General features: G+C 41.4%; 2 protein-coding genes and 1 long non-coding RNA gene across 11 annotated transcripts in view; 1 reads left to right on the top strand and 2 right to left on the bottom strand.

Annotated features, from left to right (window-relative positions):
* ATG2B (autophagy related 2B) overlaps positions 1–1,930 on the bottom strand; it is an 80,064-nt gene extending 78,134 nt beyond the window's left edge. For 5 of the 7 annotated variants that reach the window (XM_027521558.1, XM_027521559.1, XM_027521557.1 and 2 more), the window contains exon 1: positions 1,767–1,930. In XM_027521558.1, coding sequence (XP_027377359.1) covers positions 1,767–1,928 — 162 coding nt within the window. In that variant the 5' untranslated portion in view covers positions 1,929–1,930. The remainder of the gene's footprint in view (positions 1–1,766) is intronic. The other 2 variants (XM_027521562.1, XM_027521561.1) reach the window with 2 other exon arrangements.
* A 593-nt stretch (positions 1,931–2,523) lies between these two features.
* GSKIP (GSK3B interacting protein) lies at positions 2,524–24,559 on the top strand. 2 transcript variants are annotated; one of them, XM_027521563.1, is made up of 3 exons: positions 2,524–2,603; positions 17,729–17,987; positions 22,668–24,559. In XM_027521563.1, the coding sequence occupies exons 2-3, from the start codon at positions 17,730–17,732 to the stop codon at positions 22,827–22,829; spliced, it is 420 nt and encodes a 139-aa protein (XP_027377364.1). In that variant the 5' UTR covers positions 2,524–2,603; position 17,729; the 3' UTR covers positions 22,830–24,559. The 2 variants fall into 2 exon arrangements, with proteins under 2 accessions (XP_027377364.1, XP_027377365.1); XM_027521564.1 differs by lacking the exon at positions 2,524–2,603 and adding an exon at positions 12,418–12,567 and having other exon boundaries at positions 22,668–22,851.
* Positions 23,009–27,701, bottom strand: LOC113879776. Of its 2 annotated transcripts, none has more exons than XR_003507455.1 (2): positions 27,518–27,701; positions 23,009–25,765 (listed from the first exon to the last, which is right to left on the bottom strand). It is a non-coding gene; the product is annotated as an uncharacterized LOC113879776 (long non-coding RNA). The 2 variants fall into 2 exon arrangements; XR_003507454.1 differs by lacking the exon at positions 27,518–27,701 and adding an exon at positions 26,227–26,882.
* Positions 27,702–27,779: the final 78 nt, after the last annotated feature.

Raw genomic sequence — 27,779 nt, forward strand, 5'->3', positions numbered from 1 at the left:
TCACTATTCCCCTCGCTATATGTGTGATATAATAATCTCAGGCATATTATTTACTTCCATCTGTAAAATGGAAATATGAATACCCATCTTACAGGGTTAACATGAAAAGTCATTAAAGAATAACGCATACATACAGCACTGTAAGTCAACTATACTTCAATAAATAAATGAATACTAAAAATTAAAAAATAATGCACTAAAGTCATTTGACCTAAACAAGACTGTTAATAAATGTCCAACCTTCTCCTTCAAGATAGCCTAGTCATAACTGTACCAAAAGGACAGACTTACAGGTCAATGAATTTTAAAATATTCATCAGAATCCCTATCTTTTGGTAAGAATTACAGCAATGGAGTTCCCTGACACAGTGCCTGGCGAGGAGAGGATACTCCATTAATATTTACTGAACTCAGGTGAATTACTATACCCACTGTCACCATGATAACTGTGGCAGCATGGGCTGGCCTGGGAGGGTGGGAGGAGGACGTGGTCCTTCTGTTACTCAAGCCAGGATTCTTCCCACTCTTCTGTGTGTCCTCTCCCTAGTTGAGGTCATCCACTTGCTGATAAAATTATATGCTTATTTATAACAGTACAAATTCATTCAACAGTCATAATAAGGTGTTACCATAATGTGAGTTTTTTGGGTTTCTATGACTAAGAAAGTCATTACTCTGTTAAAATGCTTTTAAATAAAAGGAAAAGACAAAACACTTGAGCTTTTTACACAACTTACACTAAAAGAAAAAAAAAGTTTCCTTTTCTTTTGCCCAATTACCACAGAAAAGTCACCTATATTGATGATTTCCTTAATGTAAACCCTGTTGGAAAGGTTTTAGAATAGTAACAGAACAGTGATACTTCAGAACAGTAAAACCGATTCAAACTGTGAGCAGCAAACTCTAGGGGAACAAATAAAGAGTTTGGAAACTTGGGAGAACCCCTTCATTCTTGCCAAACTCAAAGCTGAAATATACATGAAGTAAAATACTATGCGCTGAGCACACGGATGCAGGAACAACGATACATGAAGCACCTGTTAATATGAGTCAATTCACAACCTCTGGATGGCAAGCAGAACACAAGAGTGCAGCTTCAGCGCTTTTGCAACACCCACTTTTACGATCTGTCACAGTGAAGCAAACAAGCACAACCAAGCATCCCTATTAGGGCCACACGACCATCGTGCGATTGGCCTTTACAGGATCCAAAGCAAACAAACCGGCAAAGGAGACCTAACTTTCTTCTAAATGCCAGACGCTGGACTGAGGCCGTGGGGTGAAAGCGACCAACCCCAAATAAATAAAGGAATACCCCAGGCATTCTGACATCCCCACAGGTCCTCCCCACCCTCGGTCTTTCTGGGGAGTGTCATCCCACGAAATACTACTTGTCCGCACACAACCCCAAGAGCCCTCCTACCCTAAAGGGGCAGCAGAGCACGGGTCACTTCCTTCCACGGACTCCTTTCAGCCAGCTTCACAGACCCCCCATCCCAAATCACGGATTCCACTGATTGCCGCAGTGTGGACTCCATTACCTCTGCTAAGTTTCTGGAACACGTGATTTGGAAGGGCAAACTTGCTAGAAACGGACTGAACGACACTTGTTAACACATTTCTCGGAGTCCTACCCTACCTGGAGCCAAACAACACCCAGGGAGGGACGGAACGTCACACGTCCTCGATGACACTGGTTTAGATCGCCCTGAGGAGGAGACTGTGTCCCCCTCCCTCCACCCCGGCTGGCCGCCAGCACCTCTTACCCATTTGTCCAAGGGGACCTGAGCGAGGGACCCGGTGCCCTGGTACAGGTCCAGGCTGAGCTGCTCCAGGCTCAGCTTCTCCTGCAGGAAGTGGCCCAGGTACCTCTGCAGGAGGTACCGACAGGCCCTCTTCTTGATGGACTCCGAAAACGGCCAAGGCATGGTGAGGGCTGGCAGCTGGGCTGGCAGGGCAGCGGGCTGCTCCGGCCTGGGGGCTCCGGCCAGGCTCCGGCTCCAGGCCGCGGCGGGGGCAGCGGCGGCGTTGGTGGCGGCGCCTCGGATCCCGGGGCCGGCCTGCCCAGGCCTCGGCGAAGCCTAAGCCCGGGGAGGCCCCTCCATGCCCGTTCGGCTCCGAGCGTCCCTCAGGGCGACCCCATCGCCTGTGCGGCGCCGCTCGCGTTAGGCCTGGGGGGGGACAAGTCGCGGAGGAGTCCCCGTTAGCCCCAAGCCCGGGGGGTTTTCCGAGGAGGGTCCTTGGCGGCAGTAGAGAAGGGTACAAGAGAGCACGCGGGGAGACGGCAGGGCCTAAGGCCACAGTGAGGTGGACACCTCCACAGCGCCCGCACGACGAATTTGTTGTCATCCGCGGGGCGCGCGCTCCCGGCTCTGTGACGCTCCCGGCGCGGCGCGTGCGCGAGACCCGGACAGCCGGCGCGCCGCCGGGCACAGGCGGAAGTGACGCCACACTGGGGGGCCAGGGAGGCGGGGAAAAGGGCCCGGAAGGGAGCAGTTCCGGCTCCGAGGGGGCGGGGCGAGGGCTGGGAGGGCAGGGGGCGGGGCCGCGGGTCGGTTCCAGACGCCGGGGGAGGGAGGAGACGAAGGACTTGGGGCGCGCAGGTGAGCGGGCTTGGGGCCGGCGGCGGGCGTCTGGCGACCGGCCGACCGAGTGGGAGGGCTTCGGGGATGAGCCGAGGGCCTTCTGAGGGGGACGCAGCGCGGAGGACCAGGCCGTGAGGGGACGGCTTGCAGAAGGGGGTCCTGTGCCCGGGCTGAGGGGGCTCTGGGGACGGCTCTGGCCTGGGCCGTTCCCGCTCACCTTAGACTTGGACGCAGGAAACGGGCGCTCGGGGCGCCTCCGGTTCCCCGGGGAAGGGCTGCAGCCTCTCGGGAGCATCCCTGCCCCCCCCAACCCTACCCCCAGTTATTGACCGGTGTCCGTTGTCAGCAAGTTATTCGTTGCCCGCCTCGTCCAGGTATTGTTTTCCGAAGCGTCCTGTTCTCTACCGTCTTGTCTGGTGGCTTGCAGCTTCCAAAGCGCTTTATTCATCCCTCACCCCAAAACTTGAGTTTCCGAGGCGTTTGTGGGCAGAACCGCTTTCTCGGATCCATGCCAAAGCCTTCCGACCCCGCGGAGACCTGGGCAAAAGTACGTGTGCTGGTCTGGCAGTCTGCGCAATCGTGTTTCTGCCTTTTAGGAGGCAACTCCTGCAAAGGCGGAGCCGGCTCCCAACTTGGTCCACCCAGAGGAGGCCTGCGTGTGTCGGTCGGTATTCGGTGGCCCGAAAGCCAGGTGTCCCGGGTTAGAACCCTGTGCCCGGCGCCTGTTAGCCCGGCGTTTGTTCAGGAAGCTCCTTGAGCCGGCCACCGGCCGCCCTGTCTGAGTCCTTGCCACCTTTAAGCATGTTGTTGTTCAGTCGCGTCCGGCTCTTTGCGACCCCATGGACTGCAGCACGCCAGGCCTCCTTGTCCCTCACCATCTCCCGAAGTTTGCCCAAGTTCATGTCCATTGCATCGGTGATGCCATCCACTTCTCATGCTCTGACGCCCTCTTCTTAAGCGTGTTAGTAATATCTTATCTCCAGAGATTGTTAGGATGCTTAAACGATTTCCGTAGGGTCCCGATTGTTGTTGTTTAGTCGCTCCCGTCCCTCTCTCTTGCTACCCCATGGACTGCAGCACGCCAGGCTTCCCTGTCCATGGGATTCTCCAGGTAAGAATAGTAGAGTGGGTTGCCATCTCCTCCAGATCTTCCCGACCCAGAGATCGAACCCGCGTTGGCAGGTGGGTTCTTGACCACTGAGCCAAAATAATGGGAAGATACCCATTATTTTGATTTAAATCAGGAATAACAAGGAAAAATGTGTGGTCACGAGCACAGACTCAAGGAAGAACTGGAGGAAGTAAGATGAGCATGTAAAAATGAATGTATGAATTAAGAAACCAGGCTTGATACATGCAGTTTAATCAAGAATAGTAAATTAAACCCTTCTTTCCCTTTGCCAAGTTATGTCTTTATTGGTTATTCAGGTGGGGTAAATGAAATATCCTTTTAAAACTCAAGCAGTCTGGGGGCATCCCTGGTGGTTCAGTGACTAAGATTCCTTGCTCCGGGTGCAGGAGGCCTGGGTTCAATCCCTGGTCAGGAAGCTAAGGTCCCACGTGTGGCAACTAAGACCCAATGCAGCCAGATAAATAAATATCTTAAAAACTCAAGCAAACTGGATGTTTGTCTTATAACCTGTCAGAGGAAACTAATTGTATAAACTTACTGGAAAGTCTTGTGGGATTGTCACTAAGAGGTTCTAGTTTTCAGAGTGTAAAAAGTTTAATAAGTTATAAATTCTCTTAGAGGCCTGGTTTTGCTTAAATTATTTGGTATTTCAGAATCTATCACTTCATTAGAAGAGAGCTTAAAAGCTGGGATGGTTGCCTCAAGGCCTGCTTCAAGTAAGCTTTAGTAAATGATTGTAAATTTGCCATCACTTTGTTGATTTGTCCTGTCTGAGTTAAAAGGATCCTGGTTTCATTAATAAATACCAACTGTGGAAAGGAAAAAAAAAAAGATTAGTGAATTAAGAATACTGGTTTAAGATTTTATTTACACATGGATAACTTTCACAATTGCCTTGAAAGTGAAAGTGAAGTTGCTCAGTCTTGTCCAACTCTTTGCGACCCCATGGACTGTAGCCTACCAGGCTCCTCAGTCCGTGGAATTTTCCAGGCAAAAGTACTGGATTGGGTTGCCATTTCCTTCTCCAGAGGATCTTCCCAACCCAGGGATTGAACGTGGGTCTCCCGCACTGCAGGCAGACAGGATAACTTTCACAATTGCCTTAGAAATATTAATGGAGCCCAGAAATGTTGGCAGGTGGGGAAAGCTCTGGTTCCCCTTCCACAACCATCTTTTCATTTGAGAACCATTGTGCTTTCCAGTGTGTGTAGGTGCTGGGATTCTAGTCCCCCGCATTCTCTGTAGATTTGTCCCACGCATTCTTTTCTTGGTAACTTCAGTTCTTTTGTTCTTTAGTTTTAAATGTTTGTTCAGGGTCCACTGAGTGAAAGTCTTCACAATCGGTGATGTGAAAAAGGTACAGAGGAATTCAGGGAGCTATGATCTGTAGTGAAGGGGTCATTCCTCTATTCAGTAAATATTTATCGATTGCTTACTGTGTGCCAGGGATTGTTCTAGGTGCTGGGGGGTACAGCATTGACCAGATTAAGTCCCTGCCCTCGTGGAGTGCTTACATTTTATTGAAGGAGGGGGAAGCAAACAACAAATATATGCAGTAGTAAACGCTATAGAAAAAAATAATATAAAGGAGAGGAGATAGGTTTGCCACTTTTATATAGGGAGTAAGGGAAGGCCTCTCTTGTTTAATGGGTGACATTTTGGCAGAGACTTAGAGAAAGCTGGGGAGCAAGGTGGGTGATGCCGGCAAGAGTTTTCTGGGCAGGGGGAATAGCGTGCAAGGCCCTATGGCAAGAGATGCTTAGCGAGCTCAAGGAACATCGGGAGGTAGTGAAGGAAAGAGAAGCTGGAGGCTTGGGGGTGAGGGGGCAGTCTCTATAAGGACTTTGCCTTTTTACTCAGTCAGTGAATGGATTTGAGGAAAGAAGTGCCATAACCTGGCTAAAGTCTTCGCAGATCATGCTGGCTGCTGTGTTGAGAATAGACTTATATGGAGGTAAGAGGCCCACAGATGAAAAAGCAAGACCAGTTTGAAAGATATTGCAATGATTGAGGGCATCCCTTGTGGCTCAGCTGGTAAAGAATCTGCCTGCAATGAAGGAGACCTGGGTTCTATCCCAGGGTTGGGAAGATCCCCTGGAGAAGGGAACGGCTGCCCACTCCAGTATTCTGGCCTGGAGAATTCCATGGTCTGTATAAGTCCATGGGGTCGCAAGGAGTTGGACACGACTGAGAGACTTTCACTTCCCAGCAGAAGTGACAGTGGCTTGGGTGAGAGCTGTAGAAGTGAAGATGGGAAAAAAACAGTTGGATTCTGGATATATTTGAAAGATAAAAAACTGTACTTATGAATAATTCTAATGCTTCCCATAAAAGCAGAGTAAACAAAATAATATGAAAGTGCAGGAGCCCGCCTGACAGGGAGTCAAGATTTGGGGAGGTTTGAACCAGACTTTTGATGAATGGACAGAGTTTACTTTTTCAAGTTGAAATGTTAAATAATTGATTTCTTTTTGGAATATAGAATTACATTCAGACTGTCCACAGAATGTGTGAAATTTCAAATATCAGAAAAGGAAAATAAAAACTGGGAGATTTTGTAAAAACAAACATACTGTCTTAAGAGTGTTAAGTGTGTTGCTGGGTCCGTTTTATGCTTCCTAGGAGAAATTCAGCATAAATTATTAAGGTTCAAGATCTGTCGTTAATTCTACCTCTAGCTCAAATAGGGTACAAACTCATCCTAACAGCGTTTTATGTTTTATCAAAGACAAAGAACTATCACAAAATGTTAACAGTTAATCATTAATTAAGTGAGGGTGATGAAAGTAATTAGCAACCAAACATTGTAATGACAGGTCAGAGGCTACATACCAGAGGCTGAATGGTTATGACAAAAAAATCATCCTTGCAAGGAATCCATGTTAACATGTAAAATAAAAGCTGAGATGATTTTGGCCTTTTAAGACTTGCGCCTGCGGTGACAGGAGTAAGATGGTAGTGTTCCATGTCACATGCTTCTCAGAGCCACAAGAGGCCAAAGCCATAGCCACTTCACATACTATAAAGAGCCCTGAAAGTGGAAATGATAGTCCATCAATCGTGTCCGAGTCTTTTGTGATCAGGCTCCGTAGAATTCTCCAGGCAAGAATACTGGAGCGGGTTGCCATTCCCTTCTCCAGGGGATCTTCCCAACCTAGGGATTGAACCCAGATCTCCTGCACTGCAGGCAGATTCTTTTTTTTTTTTTAATTTTTTTATTTTTAAACTTTACATAATTGTATTAGTTTTGCCAAATATCAAAATGAATCCGCCACAGGTATACATGTGTTCCCCATCCTGACTCCTCCGCCCTCCTCCCTCCCCATACCATCCCTCTGGGTCGTCCCAGTGCACTAGCCCCAAGCATCCAGTATCGTGTATCGAACCTGGACTGGCAACTCGTTTCTTATATGATATTTTACATGTTTCAATGTCATTCTCCCAAATCTTCCCACCCTCTCCCTCTCCCACAGAGAGACACTGATGCAGGCAGATTCTTTACCGAATGAGCTACCAGGGAAGCCCAAGGAGCCCTGAACTTGGAGTCAAAGAGCTTAGGTCAAAGGTCAGCCTTGGGACATCACTGGTGGTCCAGTAGCTAAGACTCCAAGCTCCCAGTGTGGAGGGCCCAGGTATGGTCCTGGTCAGAGAACTCGATCCCACATGCTGCGACTAGAACCTGCGCAGCCAAATAAATATTTTTATTTTTTTAAAAAGGTCAATCTTTCTTCTTTAAAGATATGTAAGTACTTTTATTTTTAATGTATAATAGTTAACAGATAATATTTCTTGCTTACTGTGCCCAGTACCATGCCAAGCGCTTTCCGCATAGTCACTTATTTAGCTCTGTCAGGATCCCTTTAAGGTAGTTGCTCCTTTTGGCTTCATTTTAGGGAGGAGGAATGTGTGACTAGAGTGATTAAGATCTTTCCCCAAGTCTCCGAACAAGTGACAGGGCTGAGATTCCAGCCCTGATCAGTCTGTTCAGAAGAGCCCTTTAAACATCACACCATGTGGCCACTTCTTGTTCACAAGAGGATTTTTCCAGACTGTGACGTGTGAGACAAATAAAAGTACAGTTGACCGTTGAGCAACACTGTGGTTAGGAACACCAACCCTCCCAAAATTCAAAATTCACCCATAACTTAAATCAGTTCTCTAAATATACAATGCACATTCACCAGTTCACTTAGCACAGATTATGTAGTACTGTGGTATTTATTATTGAAAATAAATCTGCACATAAGTAGACATGTGCAATTCAAACCTGTGTTGTTCAAGGGTCAACTGTGATCATGATTAAGATATTACATTCTAGCCCTCAGCTGACTGTTGTAATGGCAACTGGAAAATCAAACTTTCTTTCAAAATGTAAGTTTCATGTCTGTACACTGCCTTGAAATCCTTCTGGCTCTGTTCTTTGATTATGCTGTATGTATGACTCTTTCTAGGCCCGTTCTTTTGCCATCAAGGAAAAATCTACAGTCTGTTGCTGGCTCTTTGATGCTGTAAATTTGAGATGAAACAAAGTCCACTGAATTAAGAAGTGGAGAATAAAGAACTTTGTGATCTTGATATCTTGGTTTTAGATATCTTGATAACTAGTTTCATGAGTTCTCCCCAAACTGCTAACACAGCCCCCAAATTATACCAACGGATGAAGTAAGAGCTGGTTCCTAAATAATTTATGTATGATGTTATAAGGAATCATTTGGAAACTTTATGCAAGGTGATGCAATGTACCAGATTAAAATGCCTGTAAGGTATTCCAATTTTTGAAGGTGCTGGCAACAGAATATTGCCCAGAGTCTGGTAGACAGCCAGATTTTAAATGGAAAACAAAGAGGTTTTCTATTTCTCTATCTCTTTAGATATAAATCTCTTTTAGTTAGAATGTACCTTATACTAAATATAGTACCAATCCTCTATATAACCTAGAGGGTTATATAAAAACAAAAAGCTAGTTCCCGGTGTTATCTTGGTTTTGGTGGTTACGCATTCATTTTTTAGTCTTTTCTTAGAAATCTCATTTAGTTTCTGGTTTTGAAGGAAAGGTTGTTTATGGGGTTATAGTTTGGTTGCTTATTTACAGTTTAAAAAAACTTCTCCAGGAGTGTACTTCTCGTTGCCAGATGGAATTCTGCCTGATTCATGAGCTGCCTAATTAAATTAAATCTCGAGAGAAAAAAAAACTTCTCAAATGAACACTATGTATTTCTTTACCCTCACCTTCTTCCTTAATCAGCTGAAGCACTCGGCTTGATTTTTATTATGACTAGGTTGTGTATGTGCGTCTTTGTTGAAAGTAGGGTGCAGAGTAATTTTATAAATGAGTGTATAAATGGAAAAATAAGCCGTTTTTATCTAAATTACAAGTACTGTGCGTTAGTAATGCTGCAAGTGATACTGATTTAAATTTTTTAATTTCAAAATAAACATCTCAGAGCTCTTGAAAACATTAAATGTTATGTGTTATGGAAAATAAAGGTTAAACTAGCTTTGTTGTTATTGTTTAGTTGCTAAATCTTTCTGACTGTTTGCAATCCCATGGACTGTAGCCTGCCAAGCTCCTCTATCCATGGAATTTCTCAGGCAAGAATCCTGAAGAAGGTTGCCACTACCTTCTCCAGGGGATCTTCCTGACCCAGGGATTGACCCGTGTCTCCTGCATTGGCAGGCGAATTCATTACCCTGAGCCACCAGGGAAGCCCAACCTAAAGAGGACATGGCTTGAAACTGCCATTTGCTTTAAAATTTAGGCAATTTTGCATCAAACTTCATAATATTGTTACTTTAACAGTGATACATATTTCCAGAAGTGTCTACCATGTTTATCCTGTAGCTTTTTGCCCAGTGTCATGGAGCTAACTTAAGTACTATAGCTTGAAAAGCAGAAAGTACTTTTTCTTTGGTTTATTCATCCAGAAAGTATTCATTGAAGACCTGCTTTATGCCAGACACTGTGCTCATGATAGTCATACCACAGACCTCCATTTGCCATGAAGTATGATATGTACAGAAAGGAAGCAGGATATAGTGGTTAACTCCACCTTAAGATCAGATAGAGAATCCTAAAATACATGTGTCAGAGCTGAATTTGGAAGGATTAAAAAGTCTTAAAGCAGTGTTAAAATACAGTTTTTTAAGTAAAATAGTATGGGTCTTATACAAATATATAGTAAGCATGTGTCAAAAATGTAATTAACTCATTGATGAAACAACAAACAATATGGTAAAGTTGATTCAAAGTCATATAAGAGAGACGAAAATCAATGAAAGAACTGATGAAATAAGACTGCAGGGGCTTCCCTGGAAGTGGCTAAGATTCCGAGCTCCTGATGCAGGGGGCCTGGGTTCAATCCCTGGTCAGGGAACTAGATCCCACATGCCACAATTAGGGTTTGCATGCCATACCTAAAACCCAGTACAGCCAAATAAATAAAATTTTTTAAAAAAGATTGCAAAATTAGCTCAAAACTGGGTAATAGGATTCTACATCTGGCTAAGATAAAGTGACAGGGACCAGATTTACGCTTCCACCTGAATCAAAACAGTGAGCAGAAATAATGTGAAACAATGGTCTTAAGATTTTGGACGTTAAGCAGCAAAGGACAGTGATGCCTGGAGAGAATGTCTAAGCATGGCCTTGGGAGGAGAAGCCCAGGTAGAACCCAGGGGTCTACTTGAATTGAAGATACGAAGCTAGGAGTCCAGGAAGGCCAGGCAGCTGGGAAAGAGTATTAGATGGTAGAGAGCTTCTTAGTGAGTGCCATGGATATGTACAGAGGATCCCTTCCAGTCTGCAGCTAAACACACTGATCAACAACTAGGTGTGAAGAAGCTACCCAAAAGAATTAGAGGAATTTTCACAGTTCAAACAGGACCAGCAATAGTTCCAGTTCCTCTCACCCAGAATGAAAAAAAATGTCATAATTCATAGACCATCAGGTAGAGTACCCAAAAAGGTTTTACCACCACAGTGGGGAAAAAATTAACCAGAGACTAAATCAGTTTTGCTGCTGCTTTAAAAAGCCTAAAAGCAGAACCTGAAAGGATCAAGCTTTTCACAGATAACTGCATCCCAGAGCAATGCTCAATAATATTTATAGGAATAAAAAATATATCCAGCAAATACAAGGTAAAATCCGTGAAGTCTGGCATCCAGTCAAAAAATGCGTGTAAAGAGCAGTATACAACCCATAGCAACTAGAAAAACTATCAGTTGAAACTAACCCAGAAATATCCATGACATTAAAACATTTATTACAATTATTCCATATATTCAAAAAATAGAGAAAAGATTGAACAAATTAAGAAGAGACATGGAAATTGTGTTTTTTAAAAAGGACCCAAGTAGAAGAGATTAGATACTGCAAAAAAAAAAAAAGAAAAGAATGTGAATACATGACAATAGAAACTGTTCAAAGTGAAACACAAAGAGGAAAAGAGAGTAAAAAATAAGCACAGATAAAAATAAATTAAAAAAAAAATAGCAACTAAGAAGTTAATTCTAAATAAAAGAACAGTTGAAGATATTATAAGTTAAAGATGTATACTGTAAACTCTAAAGCAACCACCAAAAACATTCAAAAGTTAAAAGCCATCAATAGGTTTAAAATAGAATCCTAAAAAGTGATCAGTTCAAAAGTAGAAAAATAAGAAAAGGAAATAAGGTACAGGTGGGACAGATAGAGAACAGCAAAAGAGATAGTAACCGCATCAATCATAGTAATCATACTAAACATAAATGGTCTAAACAGTCCAATTAAAAGTAGAGTTATCAGTTTGAAAAAGCAAGACCAAACTATTTGTTGCTTATAGGAAACCTACTTTAAAGACACCACTCTTCGCGTTGTCAAGAGCTTAAAACAGCCAATTATATAAAAATCAAATTCTGTTGTTTTAGGCATTAGCTCCCTCTCAAATTGGGCCATTCACATTTACTATTCCCTTAGCATTTTCCTTGTTGTAGACTACCTAAGTTAGTCTCCTTACAGTTCCTGGCACTCCCTGGATTTTGCTTATGCATTGTTCCCTCTGAAGAATCCCTCACAACTCTCAAGTCTTCTCTGCCTATTAATATCTCTTTATCTGTGCCCATTCAAGCCCAGTTTTGACTGACCTCTTTCATGAGTCAAGCTCCATAGTAACTAACAATTATGTAGTAAATCATGGAATGTCAGAGCTCTCAAAAACAGTCAAGAATTTCCTGTTCATTCCCCCTTGTTCTATAAACAAGAACACCATGAACCCTTTGAGGTTGTATGGCCAGCCCAAGTTTATACATGTTTAGTGGTAAGTTTGTAGTAGAACCAAGGCATGTCATTGTGTTCTCTAATTATACATTTCTTATGTTATAATTATGTTGCATGTATATGGCATTAATATTTGTGTACATATTTGATGTGCTTGTCATATATCCCAAATGAGGCTGTAAACTATCAGTGAACATAATTAATCTTCTAAGGCTTAGAAAAATGCTGGATACATAGAGTCTAAATTGACAAGAATTAAAAACTAGAAGTAATTCATTAGTTTTTACCATTTGAAACACTGGTGCTTAATTTCCCTCCATAGAATAGCTAAGATAGATTTTCTAACATGCTTGTTTCCGAATTTTGCTACTCATATATAAAATAAGCTGAATTTAGTACCTTATGTCTATTGATTTTTTTCAACAATGTCAATCCTAAAGGAAATCAACCCTGAATAGTCATTGGAAGGACTGATACTGAAGCTGAAGCTCCAATACTTTGGCCATCTGATGTGAAGAGCCGACTCATTGGAAAAGACCCTGGTGCTGGGAAAGACTGAAGGCAGAAGGAGAAGGGGACGACAGAGGATGAGATGGTTGGATGGCATCACTGACTTAATGGACATGAATCTGAGCAAACTCTGGGACATAGTGGACAGAGGAGCCTGGCATGCTGCATTCCATGGGGTCACAGAGTCAGACAGGACTTAGCAACTGAACAACAACAAATTCATTATGTTATCCACAAGTATTCACAGAGGTCTAGTCCTGTGCTACCTGATATAGTAGCCACTGGCTTTTTAAATTTAAATGAATGAAAATTAAATAAAATTTGAAATTCAGTTCCTCAGTCACTCTAGCAAGACTTCAAGTGAGTAGAAGCCATATATGCCTGGTAGCTACTATGTTGGACAGCACAGGTAAAGAACTCAAAACATAGAAATATGAATTTAAAGAGAAGGTAAAAATATGAAATTTTTGAAATTTTCATATGTAAATATGAAATGTGAAACTTTTTACCTTCTCTTTAAATCCATATTTCTATGTTTTGATAGGCTAATTGTAGTAGTAAATATAAATAAAAATACATATAATGAGGTACCTGCTCAAAATACTTTTAGTTACTGGGATGCATAATCAAAATGTAGAAACTTCTTCTCTAGTGCCCCATCCATAAGGCTCCCTGCTGCGCTTCCATGGCTCCTGTCATCACACACTGAGTTCATGCTTTTTGGCTCTCTGTTCACTCTAGAGAGGATCTGGTTGGATGAGCCAGTCACCGTCCAAATCAGATGATTGAACAGAGCTCCTGATTCAGGACAATTCATAAACCCCTTACAAGCCTCAAAATGTTGCCCTTAAGTAAAACAGGCATCCCCAGTACGTTTCTCTGTGATTATGGTGCTGGAGTTAACAGAATACAGGTCATGAAACCTGTGAGTAAGGAACCTTCCCAAAGAAGGCAGTGGACTGGACAGGTACTCCTTTTGAAAGTAACTTACGACTGTTCCAAAAAGGAAAGTCAGAAAAGGAAGATTCTTTGCCTACCTGTATACTCCTTTCCCTGCTTATAGGATATGGACAATGATAGGCAGGTTAATGACGACCCCCCCTCCCCAAAGATGTCCACGTCCTAGTCCCCGGAAACTGTGACTTATTACTTGCTGTGACAAGAGGAACTTTGTAGTTCCTTAACCCTAAGCCTCGGAAAAGGCAATGGCAACCCACTCCAGTACTCTTGCCTGGGAAATCCCATGGACAGAGGAGCCTGGTAGGCTACAGTCCTTTGGGTCGCTAAGAGTCGGACAGGACTAAGCGACTTCACTTTCACTTTTCACTCTCATGCATTGGAGAAGGAAATGGCAACCCACTCCAGTGTTGTTGCCTGGAGAATCCCAAGAACAGAGCCTGGTGGGCTGCCATCTATGGGGTCGCACAGAGTTGGACAGGACTGAAGCGACTTAGCAGCAGCAGCAGCAGCACCAACCCTAAGCCTCGGCTGGGGAAATATGCTGGATGTTCAGCTGGGCCCAATATAAAAGGGAGTACAGGAGAAAATGGAGATATGACCACAGGACCAGAGACTGAAGTGATGTGCTCTGAAAGTGGAGGAAGGGACCATAAGCCAAGAAATGCAGGTGGCTTCTAGAAGCTAGAAAGGCAAGGAAACAGATTCTCCCCCGAAGGCTCCAGAAAGACTGCAGCCCTGCTAACACTTTGATTTTAGATTTCACACTTCCAGAATCCAAGGACAATTTGTATTTTAAGTCACTAAGTTTGTGGTAATTTGTTACAGCAGCAATAGGAAACTAATATACATGTTGATACTCACATTCTACAAAGCTTTCACTAAGCACTTTCTACATAACAGGCACAAAAATATCAGGGTTCCTTTTTTAAAAAATATTTTAAAAATTTTATTTATTGGCTGTGCTGGGTCGTCGTTGCCGAGCAGGCTTTCTTTAGTTGTGGCCAACAGTGGCTTCTCTCTAGTTGCGGTGCATGGGTTTCTCATTGTGGTGGCTTCACTGTGCAGCACGGGCTCTATGCACACAGGCTTCAGTAGTTGAGGTGCGTGGACTCAGTAGCTGTGGCTCCTGGGCTCTAGAGCACAGGCTCGGTACTCGTGGCACACGAGCATAGTTGCTCCGTGGCTTGTGGGGTCTTCCCGGATCAGGGATCAAACCCCAGTCTCTTGCATTGGCAGGCTGATGCTTTACCACTGAGCTACCAGGGAAGCCCAGGGCTGTTTTGGGGTTTTTTTTTTTAAACCTCTTTGTAAAGCTGATGAAGTGCTGGGTTATGAGTGCTTTTCATTTGGGGGAGGCGCCTAATTCAGTGTGCTTTCAGTTGCCAGTAAAGTAACAGGAATTTATTGGCTGCACAAACTGAAAAGTGCGAAGACTGGGCAGCATCCAGGGCTCTGGCTTCATTTCTCTGTGCATCTCTTGCCTCTGTTCTCTCCCCATTGTCAGCATCATCCTCAGATTTCCCTCGTCTTGGGGTGCGTACCAGGAGCAGCCGGGCCCGGGTGCTGCCAACTATTCTGCATGAAAGTGACTGGGAAGATTTCTGTGTGTTAAGTTCAGGACAGTCTTCAAATGGGATTGGGGTCAATCTTGCTCAAATTTCTTGGTGACTCTACTCAGTAGGAGAAGGGGAGGTATTATAATTCCACTTGGAAAATCTGGGTACTATTTGGAAGGGGAAATGATATTGATGAATAATCAAAAGCTTGTCATAACCAACAAAAGATAATTGTAATAATACCTTAAAATAATGATAGCTTAAAATGTTATTAACTTATATAATGCTTCAGTATGAAAATCTATTGATTTATATGTATCATCGAAAGTTCTGGATATGTCTGCTCTTTTATGCATCATTCAGAAGCATTTCAGAGAAACATCTAAGTTACAGTCTTGGGAAAGGTGTCTTTCTCTTTTTTTGCCCCCTTGGTGCTAATTACTCCACAACAGTTTGATGACCTGCTTTACTGGCCTGTGAGGATTTCTTACATTCTAGTACTGGAGTCTTCAGCTTTCCGTGTCCTCGTGGTCCTAGTTGCGATGAATTAGACTCTTTAAAAGCTTGGTTGTTGTCAAGCTTTCTCATGTAAACATCTTTTTCATGTAAGTTATTATTTCTGACATCTGTAATTGAGATACTTGATTGCTTGAGCAAAATAAAGATGTCTGGCATTCAGGATATTGAGAGATTTATAGTAGACAGGCATGTTTCAAAATCTTCAAACCGGACTTTGTGGGGGGAAAAAAATGGGCTCATTTCTTATACGTAAAGCCAAGTAAAATATTAAGGAATATAATGATTATTTCTAGAGAAGGGAGAGATTTTTAGAAAATCAAATATTTTCACTTTCATATGTAGTAAGTCAATGTGAGATTTCAGTTATCTGACAAATTCCTCTAGCAATAATTGATAAGTTTATAATTGTATTGTTAGTGACTAATTCTGTCAAGTGTTGTGGGAAACAAGATAAAGGGCCAGTTACAACATATCATTACTTGAAATAGAGTTGAAGGATTATATTATTTGTGCATTTGCTAAGTAGTTTTTTGAAATAGCTTCATATAGTTTATCATAAACGGTCTTTAGCAAATAGTTTTGACTTTTATAATATGCAAATAACCTGCAGTTTTAGAAACTCTAGTCCCTTAAGAGGTTTGCTAATAATTCAGAGCATTGGCCTGACAGTAGAATCACCCAGAAACTCTGAAAAAATACCCAGAAATATCTCCCAGAGGTTTTGGTTCAGTTTTCTCTGAGATGGGGTTTCTGCCACAGTTGAGAACCACTAATTTTGAACACTACACAAGTAGAGCACAAGTTGGTAACTTTAGGAAAAGGGATGGAATTTGTAAAGTAATAGAAAAACAGTACAAGTAAATGTTCATAGCAAGTTGAAGAGTCGTCCGACAGTTAGGACAGTTGATGCTTAATCCATATAGAAAAATAAAATCTTAATTTACTTTCATAAAGTCTACTGGTAAAAAGAAATTATATCTTATTCTGAAAAGCTGTTTTTACATTCCAAAGCAGTTTCACATTCACTTATTCATATATTTCTAATTTTTAACAGTCCTCAACTGTTCCACTAGTCACAGAAGAGAGAGGCAGAAGCAGACTGGCAATAATATTGGATCAAATTAACACAGGAAATAATATTTTTGAAAGTATAATATACGAGCCAATTCAAGCAAACAGTAAAAAAAAAAAAAAAAAAAGTAGTTATTCAATAAGTGGTGTTGGGACAGTAGGCTATCCACTTGGAAAATAAAGCTATACAGAATAAATTCCAGACCAATCAGAGAGTTAACTATAGAGATAGAGAATGAGAATTCAGAAGATGATGATTTAGAGGGCTTTAAAATATAATCATGGAATGGGGCAGGTTGCTTCTTAGGCAAAACCCCAAATCCAGAAGTCACAAAAGGAACTATTGAGTGTCCTGTAGTAGGTAAAGACTTAAGCTCTGACTTAAGGCAACTTTAGTTCATTACCATTTCTGTTTTGTTTTGTTTTTTCACAGCTATATGATCTTGGAACTAAAAATATACCATAAAAAATAACTTTAAATAAAATCTTATAAATACCCCAAAAGTTGTTTAATCAAGGAAATGCATATTCAAACAATGAGACATCATTCTTTGTCTCTCATACTGGCAAATATTAAAAAGAGTCAGAAAGGGTGCCGTGAAAAAGAACTCAGTCCCTCGTACTCTGTTGGTGGAGTATCAATCATGCAGCCTTTTTTGAAGGTGAATCAGCAGTATCTATCGAAGGTTAAAATGAGCATGTACTTTGACTCAGCAATCCAGTTCTAAACATCCTTCACATTTATAAAGAAATAGGTACTAAGATTTTTACATTGGCATTGTTTGAAATAGCTAAAAGCAGTCCAGTTCTAAACATCCTTCACATTCATAAAAATAGGTACTAAGATTTTTACACTGGCATTGTTTGAAATAGCTAAAAATTAATATTCTGAATTCTTACCAATATGGGGTTAACCTTTTGGGAAGAAGTGGAGAAGATTTTTTTTTTAACCTATAAGTATCTGTAGTTGTGCTATGAAAAACTACTGAAAATGGTTTTAGGCAATATTTTTCCTAAAAATTGTTAGCTCATTATGATGTTTTCTAATAAATGGCAGTTGCAAGGCACAACTGCTTTTTAATCAAACATTAACGTGTGAATATCTTTTTATAAGCCTGTTTCATACCCCGTTTTCTGCAGAATGGAAACAGACTGTAATCCCATGGAACTGAGCGGCGTGTCAGGATTTGAAGAAGAAGCTGAGCTTAATGGCTTTGAAGGAACTGATATGAAAGACATGAGGCTGGAAGCCGAAGCAGTTGTAAATGATGTTCTCTTTGCTGTTAACACCATGTTTGTCTCAAAAACCCTGCGCTGTGCAGACGATGTGGCCTATATCAATGTGGAAACAAGAGAAAGGAACAGATACTGCCTGGAGCTCACTGAAGCAGGGCTCAGGGTAAGTCCCTTTTCCCTTTAGAAAAAAAAAATCTTTACCACTTGATCCAAAAGGTTCGGGAATCAGGGAATGAGAAAGAGTTTTAGGTGAGAACTTGACACCCAGTAGTTTCCAAGATTTTTTTTTTTTTAAGAGAGTTTTTTTTCTCCCCCCCTAGGAATTTTTTTATTAATTCTGAAGTCTTTCAGTCAACATAAGAGTAGATTTTTTGGGGGGGGGAGGGGGGAACAGATTTGATTCTGAGTATTTTGTTATAATTGTCTTCCCCCGAATAAACAGATTTCTTATCTCTTGCTAAGCATGTCTACCAGAATTATGCATTCTCTGCACTGGATGAATTTTTCAGTCATTGTGTTGAATCTTTTTCCACCTCCTATAAATATCTCTTCTACTAAAACAACATACTAGAAGGAATTCCCTGGTGGTCCAGTGGTTAGGACTCTACCCTTTCACTGCTGGGGGCTCGGATTTGATCCCTGGTCAGGGAAGTAAGATCACACAAGCTGCTCAGCCATGCATAGAGAAATAGATAGATCATACTTGACTCCGCCATTCACTAGCTGTTAGATCAGAATTAAGTCACAGCAGAATGCTCTGCCTCCAAATTTCCAAGAATAAATTTCCATTTATTACATGTAAGCTTTTCTAGGCAGAATGACCTCTCTGCATCCTTTAAACCAGAATCCTGACTTTAGAATAATAGAAAGCACTACCTGAGAATAACTTTTTATTAAAATTTTTTTTTTAATTTTAACCTGTGGAACAAAGGAATGAACATTAGAAATGTCTAGTTTAATGTTGCTGCTGCTGCTGCTAAGTCGCTTCAGTCGTGTCCGATTCGGCGACCCCATAGACGGCAGGCCACCAGGCCCCGCCGTCCCTGGGATTCTCTAGGGAAGAACACTGGAGTGGGTTGCCATTTCCTCCTCCAATACTAATGTCTATTTAACTTTACTAATTAACCTTGGGAATTCCCCACACAGTCCTGTGGTTAGGACTCAGTGATTTCATAGCTAAATTCAGCCTCTGGTCAGGAGCTAAGATCCTGCAAGTCACACAGCACATCCTAAATAAACAAATAGCCTTCGAGCTTGGTCAGAAATCTCTGACTTTTCTGTTTCTAAATCCATTAAGAGTAGTTCTCCCAAAGTTGCACAGGATCATGAAGTAGTAGAGCACATGGTTTAAGCAAGTAAGAATGTCATGTGATACATTAAACAAGCATGTGAGCATCTCTTTTATTTCACTGGATTCGGTTTCCCTAAGATGTGTGTGAGTCACATGTTCTGTGTGTCCCCTGGTGGAGGCTCACTTACGTTGAAAGCCGACTTGTAACTACTCTCATTTCCCACACAACTGCATCTTGGCTTTGAGAATAATCCTGGAATTAACTAATCTTTATGCTTCCCTTCCTAAATCCCTAAATTTGTACCCCAAACTTGCAGTGTTTAGAAGTGGACCTTAAATAGAAATAGGCAAAGCAAAAGTAGAAATAAATAACCCTAGGTAAATTCATTTTCTCTGACACTGTTTCATTCTGGTAAGGTAGGAAAGGTTTTATTGACAGTTAGAAATCTTTGTGAATTAGTGACCTTGGGTGAGTCAGTCAGCCTGAGTCCCTGCTTCTTTATCTGTAACTTGGAGATTTAAAACAAAAACTGAAAAAAGATTTGGGGGATGTTATGTGAATAAAGTTTGCACAAAGATCTGGGTCAGTTATAAAACCTGGCATGTAGGTACTCAAATATTTATTTTTTTCTGTCTGATTCAGTTGACATTTATTGAGTAACTATCCTGTGTCGGAAATTAGACATCAAACCATGTAAATAAGACATGATCCCTGTTCCCAGGAAGACCACAGATACCAGGCATAAGAGAGGAACAAACAAAATCATAGTACGCTGTAGACTGGACTGAGACAGAGTGTGCACGGGTTCACAGTGGTGCAGTTCATCTTCCTTAGGTGTCTGCCTCTGCTTTTCATTAGAAACAACAGCACTGCTTCTGTTTCTAGCATAAACATCCATCTCCTATGGCTTGAGTAGATGTCATAAAAATTTAGAGTTTGTATGAGGAATTCACAGGCTTTAGTGAAGTCAGCAAATCCGATGTTGATTTTGCCCTACACTGTGCTGGTGAACCAGGGTATAGGTCTTATAATCTTGTTGGAAAAAAAGCTTTAGCTGTGTTTAAAGGAAAAAACAAACAGGAAAAACACACACACAGGATAGCATTGCCTTTTATCTCACAGAATTGAGCAGATAAGTCATGTATTAGTAACATGAAAGTGGCATTTCAGATAACTAATTATAAACCAGAATTAAAACTGTAAGTAAATTTTAGAATTCTTTATTTTAAAAAAAAGCCCAAATCACATAAATAATGATAAAAGTATGAACTAATAGGGACTTCCCTCATGGTCCAGTCCACTTGCCAATGCAGGGGACACAGGTTCCATCCCTCATCCAACAGGATTCCTTATGCCATGGGACAACTAAGCCCATGTCCCACAACTATTGAACCAGTGTGCTCCAACTACTGGAGCCCAGGAGCCCTAGAGCGTGTGCTCTGCAACAAGAGAAGCCACCGCAATGAGAAGCCTGCTTACTGCAACTGGAGAGTAGCCACTGCTGACTGCAGCTGGAGAAAACACACTTACAGCAGTGAAGACTCAGTACAGTCATACATAAATAATTTTTTAAAATAAGAATAACAAAGCCCCATGGTATTATAATTATTAATTATAGTAAATATAATTATTATAGTGCTTTTATAAAAGGCCCTCAGTATATGTAGAATTATGTAGAAACATGTTTTAGACTATGAAAATGAAATACTGTTTTTGTATAGCTTTTTCAACTCTTTCCGTATTTTCAGGATCAGTTCAGTTCAGTTCAGTCACTCAGTCGCGTCCAACTCTTTGTGACCCCATGAATCGCAGCACACCAGGCCTCCCTGTCCATTACCAACTCCTGGAGTTCATTCAAACTCATGTCCATCGAGTTGGTGATGCCATCCAGCCATCTCATCCTCTGTCATCCCCTTCTCCTCTGCCCCCAATCCCTCCCAGCATCAGAGTCTTTTCCAATGAGTCAACTCTTCGCATGAGGTGGCCAAAGTATTGGATTTTCAGCTTTAGCATCAGTCCTTCCAATAAACACCCAGGATTGATTTCCTTTAGAATGGACTGGTTGTATCTCCTTGCAGTCCAAGGGACTCTCAAGAGTCTTCTCCAACACCACAGTTCAGAAGCATCAATTTGGCGCTCAGCTTTCTTTATAGTCCAACTCTCACATCCATACATGACCACTGGAAAAACCATAACCTTGACTAGACGGACCTTGGTTGGCAAAGTAATGTCTCTGCTTTTTAATGTGCTATCTGAGAAGGCAATGGCACCCCACTCCAGTACTGTTGCCTGGAAAATCCCATGGATGGAGGAGCCTGGTAGGCTGCAGTCCATTGGGTCGCTAAGAGTCAGACACGACTGAGTGACTTCACTTCCACTTTCCACTTTCATGCAGTAGAGAAGGAAATGGCAACCCACTCCAGTGTTCTTGCCTGGAGAATCCCATGGACAGAGAAGCCTGGTAGGCTGCAATCCATGGGGTCGCTAAGAGTCAGACATGACTGAGTGACTTCACTTTCACTTTCCACTTTCATGCATTGGAGAAGGAAATGGCAACCCACTCCAGTGTTCTTGCCTGGAGAATCCCATGGACAGAGAAGCCTGGTAGGCTGCAGTCCATGGGGTCGCACAGAGTTGGACACAACTGAAGCGACTTGGCAGCAGGCAATGGCACCCCACTCCAGTACTCTTGCCTGGAAAATCCCATGGACAGAGGAGCCTGGTAGGCTGCAGTCCATGGGGTCGCTAAGAGTCAGACATGACTGAGCGACTTCACTTTCACTTTCATGCACTAGAGAAGGAAATGGCAAGCCACTCCAGTGTTCTTGCCTGGAGAATCCCAGGGACGGGGCAGCCTGGTGGGCTGCCGTCTATGGGGTCACACAGAGTCGGACAGGATTGCAGCGACTTAGCAGCAGCAGCAGCAGCAGGTTGGTCATAACTTTCCTTCCAAGGAGTAAGCGTCTTTTAATTTCATAGCTGCAGTCACCATCTGCAGTGATTTTGGAGCCCAAAAAATGAAGTCTGACACTGTTTCCCCATCTATTTCCTATGAAGTGATGGGACCAGATGCCATGATTTTAGTTTTCTGAATGTTGAGCTTTAAGCCAGTTTTTTCACTCTCCTCTTTCACCTTCATCAAGAGGCATTTTAGTCATAAATGCCTTCTCATAAATGACCTTGTCAGTCATAAGGGTGGAGTCATCTGCATATCTGAGGTTATTGATATTTCTCCCAGCAGTCTTGATTCCAGCTTGTGCTTCTTCCAGACCAGCGTTTCTCATGATTTTCAGGATCAAGAGTGGGTAAATCAAACCTTTTAATTTTTGAGGAAAAAAATGGTAGAGCATTTTGCTGGTGATGTTCCTTATGTTATAAATTGCTTAAATATTATAGGTTGAATGGATATTTAAAATATGTGTATTCTGACTATTGATTGAGAAATGCATAATGTCATTAGAGAACGACTCATGTAAAAACTTGTGTTTTTTTTGCTTTCTGTACCAAGATGAAATCTGATTATTTAATTCACTGTTGCATTTTTCTCATAGGTGGTAGGGTATGCTTTCGACCAGGTGGACGATCATTTACAGACTCCCTACCACGAAACAGTCTACTCCCTGTTGGATACGCTCAGCCCTGCGTACCGAGAAGCATTTGGAAATGCGCTTCTTCAAAGACTCGAAGCTTTGAAAAGAGAGGGACAGTCATGACTAAGCTTTTTCCTGTTAGAGGGGGCTGCTGCTGGTACACAAGGTTGACATACAGCTTGAAACTGCTGCATATGGTCATAGCAGAAAATGCATCTTTGATTTTGTATCTTATTTTTTTTTGCTTCACATGTAGGCTTTTGATTGATGATTGATCAATGAATTGTCTTTCTTAGTTTCTGATTCATTTAGGAAATAGAAATCCTAAGGTCACTGCTGTGACACCATCATTAAGACATTCAGATTTCTTCATATAGTATCTCTGCATTTCAGAAACCTAAGCAGTATTTCATTAGCTTATTACAGGACTTTGAGGCTGCCAGCGCTCTCTCTTACCTAGGAAATTCTAGATTTGCACAGTAATAGAGGAAATAAAATGATCTAACTTCAGACTTTGATTCAGCTCGCTAAATCAGGGGTTTACTACTAGCTCAGACTAACTTTGTAGTAATTATCTTGCTACTAGCCTTATTGGAAACAAATTATCAACTAGTTTCCCTGGCACAAATTTTTAAATTCACTGCTTCATTGAATCTATTTATATTATTAATATGGACTGATAAAAATGAGTTCATTATATATTACGTAGCTAGTATTTACATGAAAAACAAGTACTGAAATAGTACTGTATTCCTTGTTTGCAACAGCCAGCCAACGAAGAGGACAAACCGTTAGCAAATGAATGTAACAATTACTTGTTTCCAAGATATTTAAGCACATAAACAAATACAGGAACAGGCTCCATTCTCTTCCTAACAAAAAGCATCTTCAGCGTGTGTGATTTAAAAGAAAGGAGATTCTGATTTCCTAGAAAATGATATTTTGGCCTTTGTTGATTCTTATTATGAATGTTTGTTTACATGATGTACAGTATATATTCAGAAAGTATTTTTGCTTCAGCGTTTACTTTCTATGATGTAGTGCTTTGGTATTCCCACAGCACCCCTCCTTCCCAACAGATGTACAGTGTTCTGTCTCGATGCAAAATCTACAATGTCACATGAACGCACTGTATAGGTTTGAAACCAAAGGATGAATGAAGCATTCAGAGACTTACTATTTGAAAAAGGGAGACTCTGTATTTTATATTTTATTACAGGTACTAATATTTATAATAAACTATACCATGCTGCTACATCTTTTCAAGTACATGTTGAATATTAAGAATTGGGAAGTTGTTTTTTTAATACTAGTCAAAGCAGCAGCTATACAAATGTTGAACTAAAATTCTGCATCTGGACATACCTTCATAATTTGTCATTTGAAGACTTTTATAAATCATTATTAAACAATAGTATTTTAGACTCTTGAAGATCATGTAGACCAGAGCAAGTTTAAAGTTTGGTTTGGGTCATTATTCATTGTCAGAGTTCATTGGAATGCTTAAATTATGTTTGACAAATGAATATTCATCCTCAGCTTTATTTTCACATGCTTAAGTGTTTGGGTAATGAAGTCTAACTTCAGCTTGAACTTTCTCATGCTTAATCTCAGGCTAAATGTAAAGGGTATTTGTACAGTTTGAATAAAATTCTGTTTACTAATTTTGAGTTAAGTATGGAGAAAAGTGATTGTATGTTTAAAGTTGAAAGTGTTCATTTTGTGATAAATATTTGATTCCAAGAGCTTCCATTTTTGAATTTGATGTTCCATTTCATTGTGAAGTGATTATTACTATGAAAGAGCAACAGAGAGAGAAGACATTAATAAAACTACAGATATTAAAACCTCCACTAGTTATTAAATCCTTCATTTTATTTAGGTTTTTTAAAGACTTTAACCAGATAAATTAAGCCTTAATTTCACTTCCAAAAGAAAAAGAACCTCCAGATAAGTAACTATTATAAATCAATAAAGAAAAGAAAGAATAAGGGGCAAATAATATATGATCAACTCAGGAAAATATACAAATGTCCAGTAGCCACTTGAAAGACATTCAATCAAACCAGTAACTCAGGAAAGGAAAATAGGTTTTAGCTATTTGAGTCATTTTATCTAATAATTTAATAATGTGTCAAGTTTAAATTATATCAATAAAGATTTAGTGAAGGACACACAGTTACCTTCTCATGGAGGCTATGTTGGTGAAACCTTTCTGGAAGATACTGGTAATAGAGCCTTTACAAAGCTTATAAATTACATGCTGGTAATAGCCTCGCAGGCTAGAACAGGGACATGATTCAGCAGAATATATACAACAAGGATGTCATTTTCACTAATGAAAAATTGAGAAGTCTCTATAAAAGTGGTTAAGCTATATCAGATCCTCTTGATGGAAAAATATGCAGCCATTAAAAATTGGGGAAAGTTATACTACAGGAAAAAAATAAGCTTTTAGAAATATTTGAAAATAATTGTATACGTAACAAAAATGGAATAAAAAATATTCTGCAGTTAACATAGTAATCACTAGGCGGTAAGATAGGTTATTTTCACTTTCTTTTGCATATATTCTACGTTACCTTAAGTATACTAATTAGAGAGGGGAAATGCAACAGACGATGGTGTCCAAACCAGCTGAAGAACTCTGCTTTCTAGCAAAAGCACAAGGTGTGCTGAGTTGAACCTGCTCCCAGGATCCTTGAAGAGGCAGTATGTTTGTGAAGAGAATGCACACACCTCATTTCCCATGATAACTCTTCCCACCTTTCCTCCAGGTCCAGAATCAATCTTTACACATCCCACACAGCTCAGCAGCAGTTACCGGAGTTCTGAGCCTTCATTCGCGTCTTCCGACACAACGCTGCACTGTTCTCTCCCCCAGTGTTCAAAAACCACAAAATAGGCAGTCCGATTGTTACAGGGGAACAGGATAGGAAAACACGGAGATTCTGATATGTGCCACTTTAACTTCAGAATTCTGCCTTCTACCCCTTCATTTGTGTATGACATGTTCCACTGAAACTTGGACAGATTGTGGCACTTGCTCAGCAGCCTACCTGTGAGCAGGAAAGGAAGGTTAGAACCCAGGTCTTCTGACTCCGTCAATCATCCCCATACAGTATGTCAATAAAAGCATCCCCGGAACTTGGTGGTTGTGTGAAAGCTAATTTTGAAGAGGAAAGGAACAGGGAACTACACTCAGTATCTTGTAATAATCTATGTATGTAACTGGATCACTGCTATACACCTAAAACTAACAAGATTGTACAGTAAATCAACTATACTTAAAAACTAAAAATATATTTTTTAAAAGGAATAATAGTAAAAGATAACTGGCATAATAGAATTGATCAATAGTATCTCCTTTCCTAACCTACCAATATGCTATACAATTCTCTGGAAGGCATCCCCTTGTAACTATGGCACTAGCTCATTTACCTGTTACCATAATGTAAACAGAATGAAACAAGTCAGTAATATTTTATAGTAGCATTACCGGTTGAATAAAAGTATTTACCTGCTTAACAGCATTTCATTCGGGACAAACTGAAAATCCGGAAATGAGGCATCTAGTGAATTTTAGAATATTCCATCTAACAGGCCTTTATAAAAAATGAACAATATTTATTCCAAGTTCTGTACTGGTCTTGCAAGAGTATTTTTACATTTAAATTGACAGCACTTTCATTTTAATAATTAAAAAAAAATGTTGCTGTGAGCAAGCTGTTCCCAAATTGTTTCCAGAATTTCAAAGTGTTATCAAAACAAATAAGTTTCAATGAGACAAAGGTATAAAAAGGAAAGGGAGAGGGGACAAAAAAAGGAATGAAAAGGCTCCCATTTGTGCAAGTGTGCTTTAGCATCACAGAAAAAAAAGCAATTTCACTTTTGGAGACCATTTCAGAAAATGCTTACGTATATCTTATTTAATCCTGACAGCCCTGTTAGGTTGGTGGTTTCACCCCTGTTTTATAGTCACTTTAACAGCTCATGTAAGGTTAAAAGTTTGGCTCCAGTCTTCCACAAATAAGTGCCGAGGTGGAAGTCGAAGCCAAGTCTCCCAAGTGTCCAGAATCCCCAGGCTGTCCAGCTCCCTGGCCATTTCCATTTTTTGAGGCAATTAGTATTTTTTTTTTAAGAGAAAGTAAAGTGTTAGCCACTCAGTCGTGTCCGACTGTTTGTGCCGGGCTCCTCTGTCCATGGAATTCTCCAGGCAAGACTGGGTAGCCATTCCCTTCTCCAGGGGATCTTCCCAACCCAGGGATCAAACTCGTGTCTCCTGCACAGCAGGCAGATTCTTTACCATCTGAGCCACCAAGGAAACATTAAAAAAAAAAAAAAAATCCATGTGTTACATATTTACATTTAAGAAGTTAATATTTAAAGCACAAAAATATCTCCTAGTCTAAGATAACAGGCTATATATTCAGTCCACCATGACCTTTGTGGTTCTGTGTTAACATCTTTTTAATTCGGCGGCAACCTCATGTACAACCTGATTTGGAAAGGGCAGTCTACATTCTATCCCTTTGTGAAAGAGGGTGAATCCCAGCACAAATGGCCTCCAGCTACCCCCACTGCAGCCCCGGAACTGCTAAACCTCTAAAGCCCAGTGGACTACCACCACTGGCAAGAGCAGTGGGGACCACACTCGCTGTGGATCCTGGGTCCTGACCCTGAAACTCCATGGCAACAGCCCTCCTTTGCAGTAGAGGATTAAGTCAAACCCTCCGGATCAGACCATCCTACAAAGGGCATGTTAATTAACTTCAACATTTCGGGGAAGGCCTAGGCTACGGACTTTTTACCTTCTCCTCTGATTCATCAATATCTTTAGTGCTCCGGGTCTGGGGGTCACTGGGAAGTGTTTCTGGAGTTTTCGAATGAAAGAGAGGAAAGGGAACAGAGGGCACGCACAGCCCGACGGCACCGGCAAGAAGCAGAGCAGAATGGGGCCCCAGCTGCAAGCTCTCTGGAGGGGACACGGCGGGCCAGCCCTGCACCCTAGGGGGGGAAATCTCAGGGCGCGGGAAAGCGGAGGCCCCGCCCCGCGCCCTAGGCCCCGCCCCG

The sequence above is a fragment of the Bos indicus x Bos taurus genome, chromosome 21 (genome assembly GCF_003369695.1).
Source record: "Bos indicus x Bos taurus breed Angus x Brahman F1 hybrid chromosome 21, Bos_hybrid_MaternalHap_v2.0, whole genome shotgun sequence".
Classification (NCBI taxonomy): domain Eukaryota; kingdom Metazoa; phylum Chordata; class Mammalia; order Artiodactyla; family Bovidae; genus Bos; species Bos indicus x Bos taurus.